This window comes from Carya illinoinensis, chromosome 4 (genome assembly GCF_018687715.1).
Source record: "Carya illinoinensis cultivar Pawnee chromosome 4, C.illinoinensisPawnee_v1, whole genome shotgun sequence".
NCBI lineage: Eukaryota > Viridiplantae > Streptophyta > Magnoliopsida > Fagales > Juglandaceae > Carya > Carya illinoinensis.
Window position 1 is genome coordinate 3,333,388 of NC_056755.1, and position 14,235 is coordinate 3,347,622.

General features: G+C 36.2%; 2 protein-coding genes across 4 annotated transcripts; one reads left to right on the plus strand and one right to left on the minus strand.

Moving 5' to 3' along the window:
• The first annotated feature begins 5,372 nt into the window (after positions 1-5,372).
• On the plus strand, positions 5,373-9,075 carry LOC122307360 (ACT domain-containing protein ACR6-like). 3 transcript variants are annotated; one of them, XR_006241743.1, is made up of 8 exons: positions 5,374-5,607; positions 6,505-6,550; positions 6,795-6,909; positions 7,002-7,069; positions 7,400-8,008; positions 8,106-8,154; positions 8,318-8,422; positions 8,495-8,590. XR_006241743.1 is itself a non-coding variant. In XM_043120211.1 (7 exons), the coding sequence occupies exons 1-7, from the start codon at positions 5,471-5,473 to the stop codon at positions 8,837-8,839; spliced, it is 1,425 nt and encodes a 474-aa protein (XP_042976145.1). In that variant the 5' UTR covers positions 5,376-5,470; the 3' UTR covers positions 8,840-9,075. The 3 variants fall into 3 exon arrangements, 2 of the variants coding, with proteins under 2 accessions (XP_042976146.1, XP_042976145.1); XM_043120211.1 differs by lacking the exon at positions 8,106-8,154 and having other exon boundaries at positions 5,376-5,607; positions 8,495-9,075; XM_043120212.1 differs by lacking the exons at positions 8,318-8,422; positions 8,495-8,590 and having other exon boundaries at positions 5,373-5,607; positions 8,106-8,311.
• Positions 9,076-9,780: 705 nt separating this feature from the next.
• On the minus strand, positions 9,781-12,594 carry LOC122307361 (60S ribosomal protein L7a-2). The gene is made up of 7 exons (XM_043120214.1): positions 12,476-12,594; positions 12,335-12,385; positions 12,032-12,233; positions 10,716-10,885; positions 10,499-10,627; positions 10,313-10,405; positions 9,781-10,217 (listed from the first exon to the last, which is right to left on the minus strand). The coding sequence occupies exons 1-7, from the start codon at positions 12,476-12,478 to the stop codon at positions 10,086-10,088; spliced, it is 780 nt and encodes a 259-aa protein (XP_042976148.1). The 5' UTR covers positions 12,479-12,594; the 3' UTR covers positions 9,781-10,085.
• Positions 12,595-14,235: the final 1,641 nt, after the last annotated feature.

Here is a 14,235-nt window from a genome sequence, read left to right on the forward strand (position 1 = left end):
TCGATACCAACACCTTTAGCTTCTTCTCCAGCCATAACTTTACAGATGAGTTCAAATTCAAACAAACAAAGATCACCGTTGCGTCCGAAACACTTGAATTAGCTGTAAACGAGTCTGGAATGATCCAAATAGCTTGTCAGCACTATTTGATTGTCACGATGGAACTCCAACTGGCGTGATCTAGCCCAAAATGATCTGCAACACGTAGATGGTTCAGATCCAATGTACTGATGCCGAATCTCAAAATTTCGACCGTACGGATGAGTCCGGAATGATCCAAATAGTTGGAAAGCACTATTTGATCGTCGAAATTGGACTCCGAATGGCTTAGATCTAGCCAAAAAATAGATCTGAAAAACGGACGATTCTGATCTGTCTGGCGCGTGAGATACACGCGCTGCACAGTGCGCGTGGGCAACGCGTGGGCGCTTGTAATACATGCGCGTACAGTACTGTGGCGCATGGGGGAGAGTGAGACGCGTGTGACACACGCGCCGAACCTCTCTAGGGCGCGTGGGCGCGTGTCCTTCACGCGTCTTCAACCTCTGGCGCACGTGGGGGCGCGTGGGCGAGTGTGGTGCATGCGTCTTCAACCTTCGGAGCGCGTGGGGTGCGTGGGTTGCAGCAGATGCACGCGCCGATCTTCTAGGGGCGCGTGTAGACTCGTCCGACCTCCGTTTTCGATTCTGTTTGTGGCAACGGATTCGTCTCGACGCGAGGAACACCGTGGAGTTGTCAAAAATTGATTTTGAATAATTTGAAATTTCAGACAACTCGAACCAGTGCTCTGATACCAATTGTTGGGAGCTGTTCTGACACAGAGACGATTCTAAATAAAGGAGGGACGAAATTTAACGTGGTTCGGCAATTGCCTACGTCCACAGCTGCTGTAATTTCATTATAAAAATAATTTTACAGAAAAATTTTCTCTGCTCAGCCACTTTCTTCCTCTCTTCTACACTCTGTCTGCACTCTCTGCTGCACACACTGTCTGCACCCTTAAGCTAGGAGAGCAAATCACTACGTTGCAGCAATTTGCTGCATGATTCTTGGGGAGGTGCCTAACAATACAAAAGCACCGAACGATGCCTAATGAGCCAAAGAAGCAAACGGTGCATGACTCACCGTTTACTATTTTGTCTCCATCTGCAACATTTCTTTTGTTATATATTACAAAACAAAACAAAAATAAAAAGTAACAATACGTGACATAAACATTATTTATACAAGTTGATCAGTTTACAAACCAATGCAATGAGCGACTATATACATATATATATATATATAGCATTTTACGTTATAAAAATACAAAAGACTTTCTTCACGTGAATAGAATTTATTCATGATAAAACCCTCTTTTTGCATTGACAATCGAGTTAATTACTCTGCATTCCTTCATCCTCCCTAGTTCCTATCCAAGGATATTAATTGAAACATATTCCCATCATGCATGATAATGAGATTCGAGCATGCAAATATACCATGGCCACTTGGAGATATATATATATATATATATATATATATATGTATATATAAAGACATACACACACACACCCACCTAGCTAGCTACCTCAGTCCCATTAAGTCACTGGCACATTTATTTTTCGAGTTATTCTAGTCTTAAGTCGGTATGTAGAATATACTATTCACATTACTTAAATTATAAAATTTGATTTGCAAGATTTAAATTTTAAAATTTCTTTTCCAAATCAAATTATATCATGCAGGAATATTATTAGATTTGTTATCTACACCGACTTATAAATAGAATTTTTTTTTTAATTTTTCAAGACACAATTAATTCTTCTTTCTTTATTGGGATCATGGCCGGGGTCCTAGTTGCATGCGAATTTTTTACAGATAAAACCAACTATATATGTATATATACATATTAAGAATATATAAGATATTCTCTTAATAAGATATTAATCTTTCAATCAATTAAAGAAAAGCCAAGCCAATAATATCAGTGCCACTCTAGAGATGACTTTATATTATTTAAATTAGTCAACAAAAATAAATAGTATATATATATATATATTATATGTAACTTCTACTTTAAAGTCACAACTTGGTAGATTCGTTGAGAAGTACATTCTATTTGACCTATCTCAATATCTTGCTGGAGAAGTAAATAAATATATAATCAATTATATATAGACATACATACACACGCACTAATATTAGACTGACAACTTCATCCAATTCTAACTACTTTGGTCAACTTATCTAATTAATTATTACATTCTAATTACCACTTGAAATTATTGTATGGAAGATTCTACACAATCATCTTAAGATAGTTGTTGGGAAACTTCTTATTAGGGAGGGAAAGACAGAGTACTTATGATACATAGAGTTGTTTTTGTGTACTTTTTACATACTTTACTGATATGATTAGTCAAATTAATTATTTTATATTAAAAAAATGATACAGTTAATTATATTAGTAGAATATGTAAAAAATATGTAAAAATGATTGTATATAGAATTTTTGTTTAATTATATTCTAAATTAAATATAGAAAAATAATGAATTAAGAGATGTATGATGGAGAAGTTATTACCTTATATAATAAATTAAGGGAATTCCATTTATAATATTGATTAATTCTTTTGAAATATAAGCCATAATGGCCATTAAACTTTCCTTGAATGGCTGATCATGATCATCCATCCACATACAATAAAAAACTAACCAATTTCACTGAAAAAAAGAATTAAAGCTACTTTTCAAATGCATTATCAATATATACTCGGATAAAAAGGTGGTTCTTTGTATAAAATATCTATATATTTTTATAAGAGGCACCAACAAAAGTCTTACTCCCCGTTTCAAATCAGAAAGTACATGAAAATTGACACACATGATGAATTAGGAGATTAATTTAACTATCACCCTCATTAAGCTAATTGGTCGAGCATAAAATATCATTTAACTAAAACAAAAAGAAAAGTGAATAGTCCTTGTCACAATGCGTGCAACACATTTTCACTAAACTTGGGACATCCTATGTATTATTCAACCATTAAGGTAGTAGGACCCACGTTTTGTTCCATCTATAATATTAAGGCCACCATACCCATCTATATATATATCTAATGGGGGGGGCCCCATTGGCGGTTCAGCTCTTATATCGATCCCAATACCCTACACCTTCCCAAACATCCTCCAAGTCCCCTCCCTCATTTATTAATTCCTTCTCCTCCCCCAAAAACGACCTTTCCGAGATATTTCATGGGCAATATTCCAACATGACATTAGAAGTACAGATGGATGATGCTCCTGCTGGATGACAGCCACGTGACTTGAACTTACTCTTCGTGCGGTGCCGTCCATGTCCATGTGTGCGGCTACGTGTGAAATTTATAGATTAACATTGTTTATATATCCATAAGCAATAGACGGCAAGGTGATCTGTTAACTAGATGATGGGGCAACGGTGATTCTCTGCTTTTTCAAAGCCTTATGTCACCACCTAGATTTTTTTAGAGAATTTTTTAACTTTCTAGAAGCTTCTTAATCTTTTGTAATCTTGTAGAATTGTGTAGAGTCATCTAGAAGGAACGTTATAGACAATTTTAGAGTAGTGTTCTAGAAATGACTTTATAGACAATTCTAGAATAATGATCTAGAAAGTTATTTACTCTTAGATTGGTGACAAGTGTCACAATCCTAACCATTCTTTGTACCAAGAGTTCCCTAGAAATAGAAGGGCTCTCATTTATATAAATCACCAAGCAATAAGAGAAACAAGTTCTCTAGAGTATCTCTCTCTAACTTTGTTCTCTATTATCTTAAGTCCTTTTAAAAGGGTTACTTAAGAGTTTTGTGGAGAGAAAGCCTCATAAGACCATACGGATCGAGTGAAAAAATTCTAAATCCGTGACACTTGTCACGATCTCTACGGACACTGTTATGGAGAGAGGAGGATCCGTCTTACTAGAAAGACACTGAATACGATGTCCTGCTGTGCATAATTACCTAGCTGCCTGTAGGAGTCTGAGCCTGAGCCCTCGTGAGTATTAAAGATTCTTTTCCTCCTAATTTACGTCTGATCAATATCTCTGTCCTTTTTTTTTTCTTTAAACAGTCTGATCTTAATATCTTTCGAAATAAAAAGGAAAAAGCACAGAGTCTTGATTGAGACCAAACTGATCTGGAATTAATTCCTATGTATTTTCGTGCATGAAAAAATCTTTACAACTTCTCAATATTTTAATATTTTATTTTTTTTAATTTTTATTATTTTATCTTTTATTAAATATTTAATATATAAATAATAAATAAAATAATTAAATTAATTTAAAAAGAATAAATTCAAAAAAAAATATTAAAAAAATATTAAAAATTTAAAAAAAGATGGAATATTGAGGTGTTGAGAGGTTGTATAGCAAAATCTTTTATTTTGACACGTTTTGTTTGTTGGGAAATCCTCCACGCATGTGTCTTCAACGTCACTGATCTTACTGCTATCGGTATCCACTTCAAATTCAGCCAACATGCTACAAACCACTTTTTGAACTTCTTCCATATTAGGATCGGAGGGCTCGTAAGCATCTTATTATCTTCCTCTATGATCAGAGAGGGGATGATATCAAGATAAGCCATATTGCATACCATGCATTGCACGTATGAAGGTATATTGATGTGTCATATATATATATATATATATAATATGGATGATGCTATTAATTAATCAAAAAAATTAATTAATAGTTAAGAAAGTGATGAGTATTAGTGAATTTGTATATTTTTTTAAATATTTAAATATGTTTAAAAATTATTTAAAAAAAAAAGACAAAAAAAAGTACAAATGTATTAGAGACATGTCCAGCGACTCATGCTAGGCGACTAAGTAATATTGTCTAAATTTTATTTATAAGTCGATATAAATGACATGTTTTATATATCAATTTTAAAATAAAATAACTCTATAATCTATATGAATTTCATGTTTCCCATAATTATAATGTGGGATTTTTGTAATCAATATCCTTCCAAAGTTAAAAAAGATAATGTGGCACATTACAATTTTTTTATAATTTAGAAGGGTGGTAGTTAAATTTGAGAGTTTGGGATGATTCCAAAATTACCGGCATAAGCCTCCGACCGAAGCCGCGCCCGACATGGAACTCGCCACGAAAACCACCCCAATACTCGCGCGCTCGAGAAATAGTTGCGTACCGTACGAATATCCACGAAAATGCTCTAAAAAAAAAAGTCAAAACGACACACGCACAGTTCTCTCACAGTCGCTTCAGTGCTCACACGCGCACGAGCACACTTAACCGTCTGGTATAGCCAATGATAACCAGCCACGTCAACTGTAATACCTTTACGTTTGCTTTTTTTCAAGTGGCTTAAATTGCACATTGGATGTGAATTGCTTCACTGCCTGTCCCGAGTCTCTCTCTCTCTCTCTCTCTCTCTCTGGTTTTTCCTTTGTTGTTGGAGGAGTAACCCTTGCATGTGTTTGTTGAATACGAGTTTTTGCGTATTGCTCTTGAAGTTTTTGGCCTTTGTGTTGTTTTGTGGGGTTGAGAAATTTAGAAGAGAAATGGATGATGAATATGCTAAGTTTATCAGGAGGATGAACCCTCCCAGGTGTGTTGCAGAGCCTGTTCTTCTTTGCTATGAAATTTTATTCTTTTAAAGGGGATTTTTGGTTTTCTGAGATGATTTCAGGCTGCGATCGAAAAATTAGAAATATGGCAAAAGGGTCTTTGAATTCTTTCTTTTGCCTCAAGTTTTATCTTGATAATATTATTGAGGTGACATACGGAAGAATTTACTTTTTGAGTTCTGCACAAATTGTCTTTTATTATTATTATTATTATTATTTTAGTTTTATGATTTTTCTGTCTTCTAAAGTTTTGATTTTTTTCTTTTTCTTTCTTTTTTGGCTTTACTTGGTCTCTTGGTGAGCAGATGAAACAAAAGAGAGGAAATTTATAACTCTCCATGTAAAAATAAAACATATAATCCGATTGAATTATGTATTTTACAACCATTTGGTGATGGGTTTTTTATTTTCTGAGGAATTGGACGGCATAAGATTTGGGATTTCAAATTTTCAAGCCTTTCCCTCTTTCATTTTCTTCACGTCCTCAGCAACCAGATAGGACCTCCTAATAGTTTCGGTGCTTAATTAAGTGAGCTTATATGTTTTTTAAGAATTTAAGCTATTTTGATTAGATTTTCTTATAACGTTACATGCTGTACCGGTTTTTTCTTCTCTTGTTGACATATCTGACCTGTGTTAACTGAATTGGCAACGGTTGTAATTTCTTGTTCTCTCTGTACTTTTTTCTTGTTACCATATTTACGGATCGTTCCAAGCTTGTTATTATAAGTCACTTAAAATATGGTGAAATTTTCCCTCAGAAAATTTCTTGTGTAGTCAATAAGATTCTGCTGTTCTTTGAGGTGCGTGTGTGAGAGATTGAAAAGGGAGGAAGGGGTCAACATATCCTTCATCTGATTTAGCTCTTGTTCTTGCAGAGTTGTGATCGACAACAATGCTTGCGAGGATGCCACTGTTATCCAGGTAAGGCTTGTCCTCTTTCTTTCTGGGCTTCCTAAAATTTGGTTGGACTAGAGAAATTCGTTTATTTTTTGGGTCTGTTTTTCTTTTGGGTTGGGAGTTAAAGGGTCTGGTGATTTTGCTAAGTTTTTGAAGGAAGATAAATGCCAAGGAATTACCTCTGGGGCTTAAAGATTGTGTTATTAGTCCCTGTAATTTCTCAGGTCCTTTCGAGTAAATTGTAGTGAGAATTGGAATTTCCTTACAGGTTGACAGTGTAAACAGACATGGGATTCTCCTGGAAGTTGTCCAAGTTCTTACGGATATGAACCTTGTAATAACAAAAGCATACATCTCATCTGATGCTGGATGGTTCATGGATGGTATGGATTTAATTCTATTTCCAGAATTTAACAAGATTCAGAGCTTCTCACTGTTTCTCATATTCGTCTCTCTGAAATTTTTGACGTTTCAGTGTTTAACGTGATTGACCATGATGGGAACAAAATCAGAGATAAGGAAGACATTGATTATATTCAAAGGGTAGGAACTATTATTGGCACCCTTCATCTTAAATATTATTTTCAAATTAACCATTTGGTTAAGCTTAAAATTAGAAAAAAATTTAATCTTGTGATTTCTTTAGTTCCAGCTAAGTTTTTTGTTCTTCTGTTTCTTAGACAAGGAGAAATTCAGCATTTTTTCAGCATCTGAAAGAAGTCCCTTTTATCTTTTGCCCGTATCTCTATTTTGAAAAGAAAAATGAATCTTTTTGGAGCAGGTGTTTTAAAAATGAACTAAATTATCACAAAAAAAAAAAAAAAAAAAAAGGAAGAAGCTGGTCACATCTCATGTTATTTCCCAATTTTGCAGAGACTCGAAAGTAATGCCAGCTTCGCACCCTCATTGAGAGAGTCTGTAGGGGTAATGCCCTCAGAAGAGTACACCTCAATAGAACTCAGTGGTACCGACAGGCCTGGCTTATTGTCTGAAGTGTGTGCAGTTCTGGCGGACCTTGGCTGTAATGTGGTCAATGCTGAGATATGGACGCACAATGCTAGGGCTGCAGCTGTAGTTCATGTCACAGATGAATCCACTGCGTGTGCAATCAAAGATCCAACACGTCTCTCGACAATTAAGGATTTGCTACGCAATGTCCTCAGAGGAGACGATGACTTGAAGACTGCAAATATGAAGCTTTCACCCCCGGGAGTGACAAATAGGGGGAGAAGGTTACATCAAATTATGTTTGCTGACAGGGACTATGAGAGAATTGGGGGGACTGGAGTTGGGGCAGTTGAGAATACGAGTCCAAGACCTCATGTAACGTTGTTTGACTGCATCCAGAAGGAATACACCGTGGTTACTATGAGGTCAAAAGATCGGCCAAAACTGTTGTTTGACATCATTTGTACTTTGACTGACATGCAGTATGTCGTGTTTCATGGAGTGGTCAAAACGGGGAGGATGGAAGCTTATCAGGTAAGATAAACTCCACCAAAAACTGATTTCAGGGAATGTAACTGATGCTGGAAGTTGACTTGACCATTATATGATGCATATGTATTGGTCAACATAGAGAACCAGTGAAGTTTTACCAATTTTCCAGGTCGTGAAACCTCAGACAGGTTTTATGAATATACTTATGCCAACTTTGTGTACTCTCTCATATTGGGTGAAATCTGCGGATTGAATTGTTTTCTGAAGTTTTGCTTTGGGGGTTAGGGATATGTTTTCTTGATATTATACTCATGTTTCAATCTAATTAGAATATTCTTCATGTTTCTGTAGGAATTTTATATTCGGCATGTTGATGGGCTCCCTGTAAGTTCAGAAGCTGAGCGAGAACGTGTTGCACAGTGCCTTGAAGCCGCCATTGAAAGGCGGGCATCTGAGGTGTAGTACACTTCCAAATTGGATGAAATACAACATAAATACAAGTTTATACTAAGATATTTGGCTGTGCAGGGAATGGAGCTTGAATTGTGCACAGAAGACCGAGTTGGACTCCTCTCAGATATAACCAAGATATTCCGGGAGAACAGTTTATGCATTAAAAGGGCAGAAATTTCGACAAAGGGTGGAAAAGCCATAGCCACTTTTTATGTTACGGATGTCACCGGTAATGCTGTTGACCCCAAGATTATAGATTCAATTTGCGGACAGATAGGTCACACGATACTGAAGGTGAAGCAGCATAATTCCAATCCTTCACCTAAGGCCCCTCAAGGAACCACATTAGGATTCCTCTTTGGGAATTTGTTTAAAGCTCGAGGTTTCCAAAACTTCAAATTAATCAGATCCTACTCTTAATTATCTTCCTGTACATTCTCAGAGCTAGAAACTGTACAGACATATCAGAATGTTGCAGCATCCCAGAAATGTATTGGGACTGCAACAACGTAAATAGGAAGCCGAAGCTCTTGTTCATGGGTGTGTATACCCTACAGAAGAAACCCACAAACCGCTTTATACTGTGAATAGTATTGGTTGGTTGGGTCTGTATATTCTTATGCCCACCAAGTACGTTACGTACGGCATTAATGTTACATGGTTGTACAAAGCTATAAAGTATAAAGGCTATGTAGATAGTTTAGCTCAAAGAAAAATGTTACGCGTGTTTTAATTGACTGACAAAAATTACACCAATAAAAAAAAAAAAAAAAAAAAACAAAATGCCGCTTTTATTCTAAATTTTATCAATCAATAAAAATTAAAATTAGTTATCATGCTATTCATTACAATTAGTTTTTATGCTATTCATTACGTCAATTATTATCATTCTCTCGTGATGTTAATTGATTATAGAATATTTATTATTATTTTACTTTAAAATTTATCATCTAATGACATATCATGAAATAATAAAAAGATAATGAACAAATAAATAATAAATATATTATTTTATAACTTTTTATAGCAGCGTTTTTATCGTTCTGCATTAAGCATTTCTATAAATTTACAAAAACATAATATTTTTTTTTTCTATAAAAGAGCTTTTGGACTGTACAAAAATGCTTTTTAAGCCTCCAATCTCAATTCCAAATGGCAAATAGTAAGAAACATTACCCATAATCTAGCAAGCACACCAAGGAAAGAGGTAAATGAAACTTGCTTTTAGTGTGTTGATACGTGCTAGAAAAATCGGTAGTAAATCTTTAGGGGCTTGGTTCACTTGAGGCTTTCCGAAGTTTCACAACCAAATGAGTGCCCCTAAATCCTATTCAGTGCGTGCATCCCTATCGCAAGATTCATTGACAGAAATAAATGCACACTTTTATAGAATTTACAAGTACCAAGAGAATTCATAATATGGCGTTTAGGTTGCTGCTTGTACCAAGAAGAAGGCATTACCCATTAATGTCTAACGCCAAAGCTATAAAAGCATGGCAGCTCAAGTCAAAACACAAACATAAACTCTTGCTTAATTATAAAAGCTGCTGCTAAAGAAAGAAAACCTCTGGCAGTCGAAGGGAATAAATTTGAGCAAACAAAAATCTAAAAGACAACAGCCTCGGATAATCATGTCTAGGTAACAAGAAACACGTAATCATGGCTCCTAAGACATTCTCTGAGCAGCTTCCTTGGCAAGAAGTCTCTCTTTGGCCTTAGTTTTAGCCTGAGATTTGGAACCCATGATTCCACCACCCCACTTTTTCCTGTACTCATCGTACTTGTCATTGAAGTTGGCCTGGCACATCAAAGAGAAACATTGCAAATGAAGTTATAACATCCAAAAACAGCTTCTACGGCTGCACAAAATGTACAAGAAATATTCTGCCCTACCTTGATTGCTTCTAAGATCTTGCTAAACTCCAACTTATCTTCATTCTTCACCGTGGTCAAGCACAAAACTGAAGCAGTTTTCTTGTGGACAACCTGTCAGAAAAAGAAAACTTGGTTGATAAGTTCATAAATCTTATTTTGTTGGACAAAAGGATTTAATGAGCAAAATATAACAGGCTTCATTACCGCTCCCAAACGTGCTTTCCCTTTTACAATGCAGTATGGGATTTCCATCTTCCTGCACAATGCTGGAAGCCAGACAACCAACTCTATTGGGTCCACATCATGGGCAATAACCACCAATTGTGCCTTGTTCTGCAACGAAATTGCATTTGAATCGGCTGTTAGCAGAAAGGAATGTTTGCTCAACCGTTAAAGTAAGTTTGTGCAAGAAAAAGAAGACCTGCTCAATGAGGTATGTGACATGGTTGAGGCCATATTTGACCACAATAGGCTTCTTTGCTTCAACAGGTTTTCCTTCAGCCTCTGCCTGAGCCCTTTTCAAGAGACGTTCCTTCTTTGCTGCCTTGTCCTCAGGCCTGTACTTGAGAAGCATCTTGAACAGGTTTGTTGCTGCAGAATCGCAGATGAGTTTAATAGAAGGCCGCAAGAAATTTTAATCATACGAGCAAATGACAATACAAAAAAATTCTCAACAAAGTGAGAATTAAAAAGACAAGACAAACATCACATCACATCACATCACATCTTCAGAAGATACAAACATAGATGATAATTTGGGCATTTACAATCAGTGTCCGTTTTGCTATAAAACCCATACCAATAAACATAAGTAGTCACCACCAACAGATCAGGTCAAGGAGCTAAAAGATGATCCTATTTACATTGGAACAGAACTACTCTTTCCAAGTGCTATAAAAAAAGGATATGAACCAATTTAGGACATCCAAAACTACATGGCCTATCATCAAAAGCGGGTTCTCTGAAACTATTGGTAGCAAAAATAAAAAGTTAACAGAAGCCCTCGTCATAATCCTATGCATTGCATGAATCTAATTTTGATTGTAAAACACTACCTCTCAATGCAATGAATGGCACTTTTCAGTGATAATTCAGGCATTTACAACCAGCGTCCGTTTTGCTATAAAACCCATCACAATAAACATAAATAGTCACCACCAACAGATCAGGTCAAGAAGCTAAAAGATTATCTTATTTACAATGGACCAGAACTACTCTTTCCAAGTGCGATAAAAAAGAGGATATGAACCAAAGATGCAATTTAGGACATCCAAAACTACATGGCCTATCATCAAAAGTGGGTTCTCTGAAACTATTGGTAGCAAAAATAATAAGTTAACAGAAGCCCTCGTCATAATCCTATGCATTGCATGAATCTAATTTTGATTGTAAAACACTACCTCTCAATGCAATGAATAGCACTTTTCAGTTAATTTTGGGTGCACGATGCACTGCAAAAATAATTTCATTCCGTTTATAACCTCAAGCCCGAGGTCCAAATCCCAATCAAATAATAATACGCTGACTTGCTGGAAACAAGCGAAGCAGCCAAACGTGAACCTCAAGCTCCAAGCACCATCAGGAAACAACAAATCTCACAATTTTGCGTGTTAAAACAAAAGTGCATTGATTTTTTCATAACCAGATAGGAACAGCGACAATACAATTACCCGCAGGCAAATAAATCCCACATATAAATTAAATAAGCTATAAAATGAAAAGAATCATTTCAGATACCTAGGTTCTTGTCGAGGGTCTTGGTGAACTGGTTGAGTGCTGGTGGGACCTTGAGCCTCTGCTTGAGGATCCTCTTCTTCCTTTGGATCTGAACGGTCTTGGGCCATTTCACGAACCGGGTCAGATCCCTCTTCGGTGGCAACGCCCCTCCGATCCCAAACTGCTTCGGACGCTTCTCGAACAGTGGGTTCGTCACCTTCTCCTGTAAAAAAAAAAAAATACAACGGTTACAACCCGCCAAATAAAATAGATGAATCTAAATATGATGAAATTATGTGTATAATAAAGGAAAAATCAAGATACCGTCTTTTTCTTAGCTGCTGCTACCGGTGCCTTGCCACCTCTCTTTGGAGCCTTCGGGTTCACAAGATGGTAATGGAATCAGTATAACATCGAAGAAAATGAGAAGAAGATAGAGATGTAGAGAGAGACTGACTGACTGACCATTTCTGCGGCTGCGAGATTGGAAGCCCCGCTGGTTTACCCCTGGAATCTGCGAACGGCAAGACCTAAACCCTTGACGAAGTCAGCTATATATACGTAAATGTTGAATGAGGAGATCTCTGAAATGCGCCGTTTAGGGTTTTGAGCAGAAAGATTTTTGTGTTTGCCACGTGTCATCCGATTATTTATGGGCTTTAGTTGTCTTTTTTTTTTTTTTTTTTTTTCCAATATGGGCTTTAGTTGTCTAAGGCTGTTTGAAATTTTTTCTCTTTTTTTTAAAGCAAGTTGATGATAGAAATATAAAAGGGCATGAAATACAAAATATAGCAGTGTGCTTATATATTACAGATCAGTTGGGAGCGTCTTTTCCAACTATGAAATTGTAATAAATATTGGAGAATTTTGATTAAAGAGATGTTGCCCCAGGCTTGCATTGTCTCTGCCCATTACACCAAATCATATGTGCATTGATTTTTTAGTTGATGTATTTTCCTCACGTCCCATGCCTTGAGAGATTTTAGAATGTGCTTGATGTCATTGATGATGGGATTTAGAATCCAATCTTGTTCTAGAGATGAACTTGTTATAGCTTGAATTACCACACTAGAGCCACCTTCCAAGATTATATTTTCAAGTTTCAATTTCTCTACCTCTTGAAGTGCTATTAGTGCTATTGAAGCTTCGCAGATATTTGGGTGTGTGCTGTGGATTTGGTCGATTTTGGCACTTAACGTTTCTCATGTGCTCTTCCTTCCTATGGATGCAATAATGCTGTTTTGATCCCGTACTGCAACATCGAAAGATAGAATCCATACATCTAGGGGGGTCTTGTTGCATATCATCATCTTCTCTTGGGTGGTCAGTCAACATTGACCAAGCCTCTCTTGTGTTCCTAGAAACTTTTTTCAACAGACTTGATAAAGATGGAAGGGGAGCATTTGACTTGATCATGGATAACTTTGTTTCTAAAAAACCAAATAGAGTCCATAACAATGGCTGCAAAGATTTGAAAGTCATGGTGTTCTTCCTCAGGGATTTTTAAGATAAAGATGAGATTAAGGATGGTCTGGATCCAACTTTTGATTGGTTTACTTGCAAACAAGGTGGAATCAATTGGGCAATTGGAGTGTCTCCACATGATTTTTGAATATAAGTAATTGAGGAAAAGATGAAGGAGATCTTTTGCTTCTATGTTACAAAAAGGGAAGACGAGTTGTTCATCCTAAAGAGGAATGACTTTATGGATCAAAGTTTTTGTGGGAAGGATATTGTTGCACATCTTCCAAATAAACAATTTTAGCCTATCTTGCATTTTCAATTTTCAGAGTTTTTTTCCAATTTATTTCAATTGGCAAGGCAAGAGGGTTGTGTCTGACTTTTACCAAGGCTGCATAGGCAGATTTAACTGAGAAGGTTCCTAATAAGTGATGTATCCATTTGATTTTTTCATTAGTGGAGTAGAAGTTATGAGTGGTAAGAGGAATTTTTTGGATTTCTTTAACAGTTTCCTTTGAGAAGAGGGTGTTGAGTAGAAGGAAATTCCAACTTCTTGGTTCTTTTAGAGTGAGTTCATAAACTGTTGAGCTATGGTCAATGCATGAGGAATTGGGATTCGGGTTCGGTCTTAGAGATGGAAGAGTGGAAATCCAGGGATCACTCCAAATTTTTCACTAGTACCATTGTTGATTTGATAGCAGTAGCTATTTTTCAGGAAATATTTTTGTTTAAGGATGCATTTCCAGAACCAGAAATCTAATGGT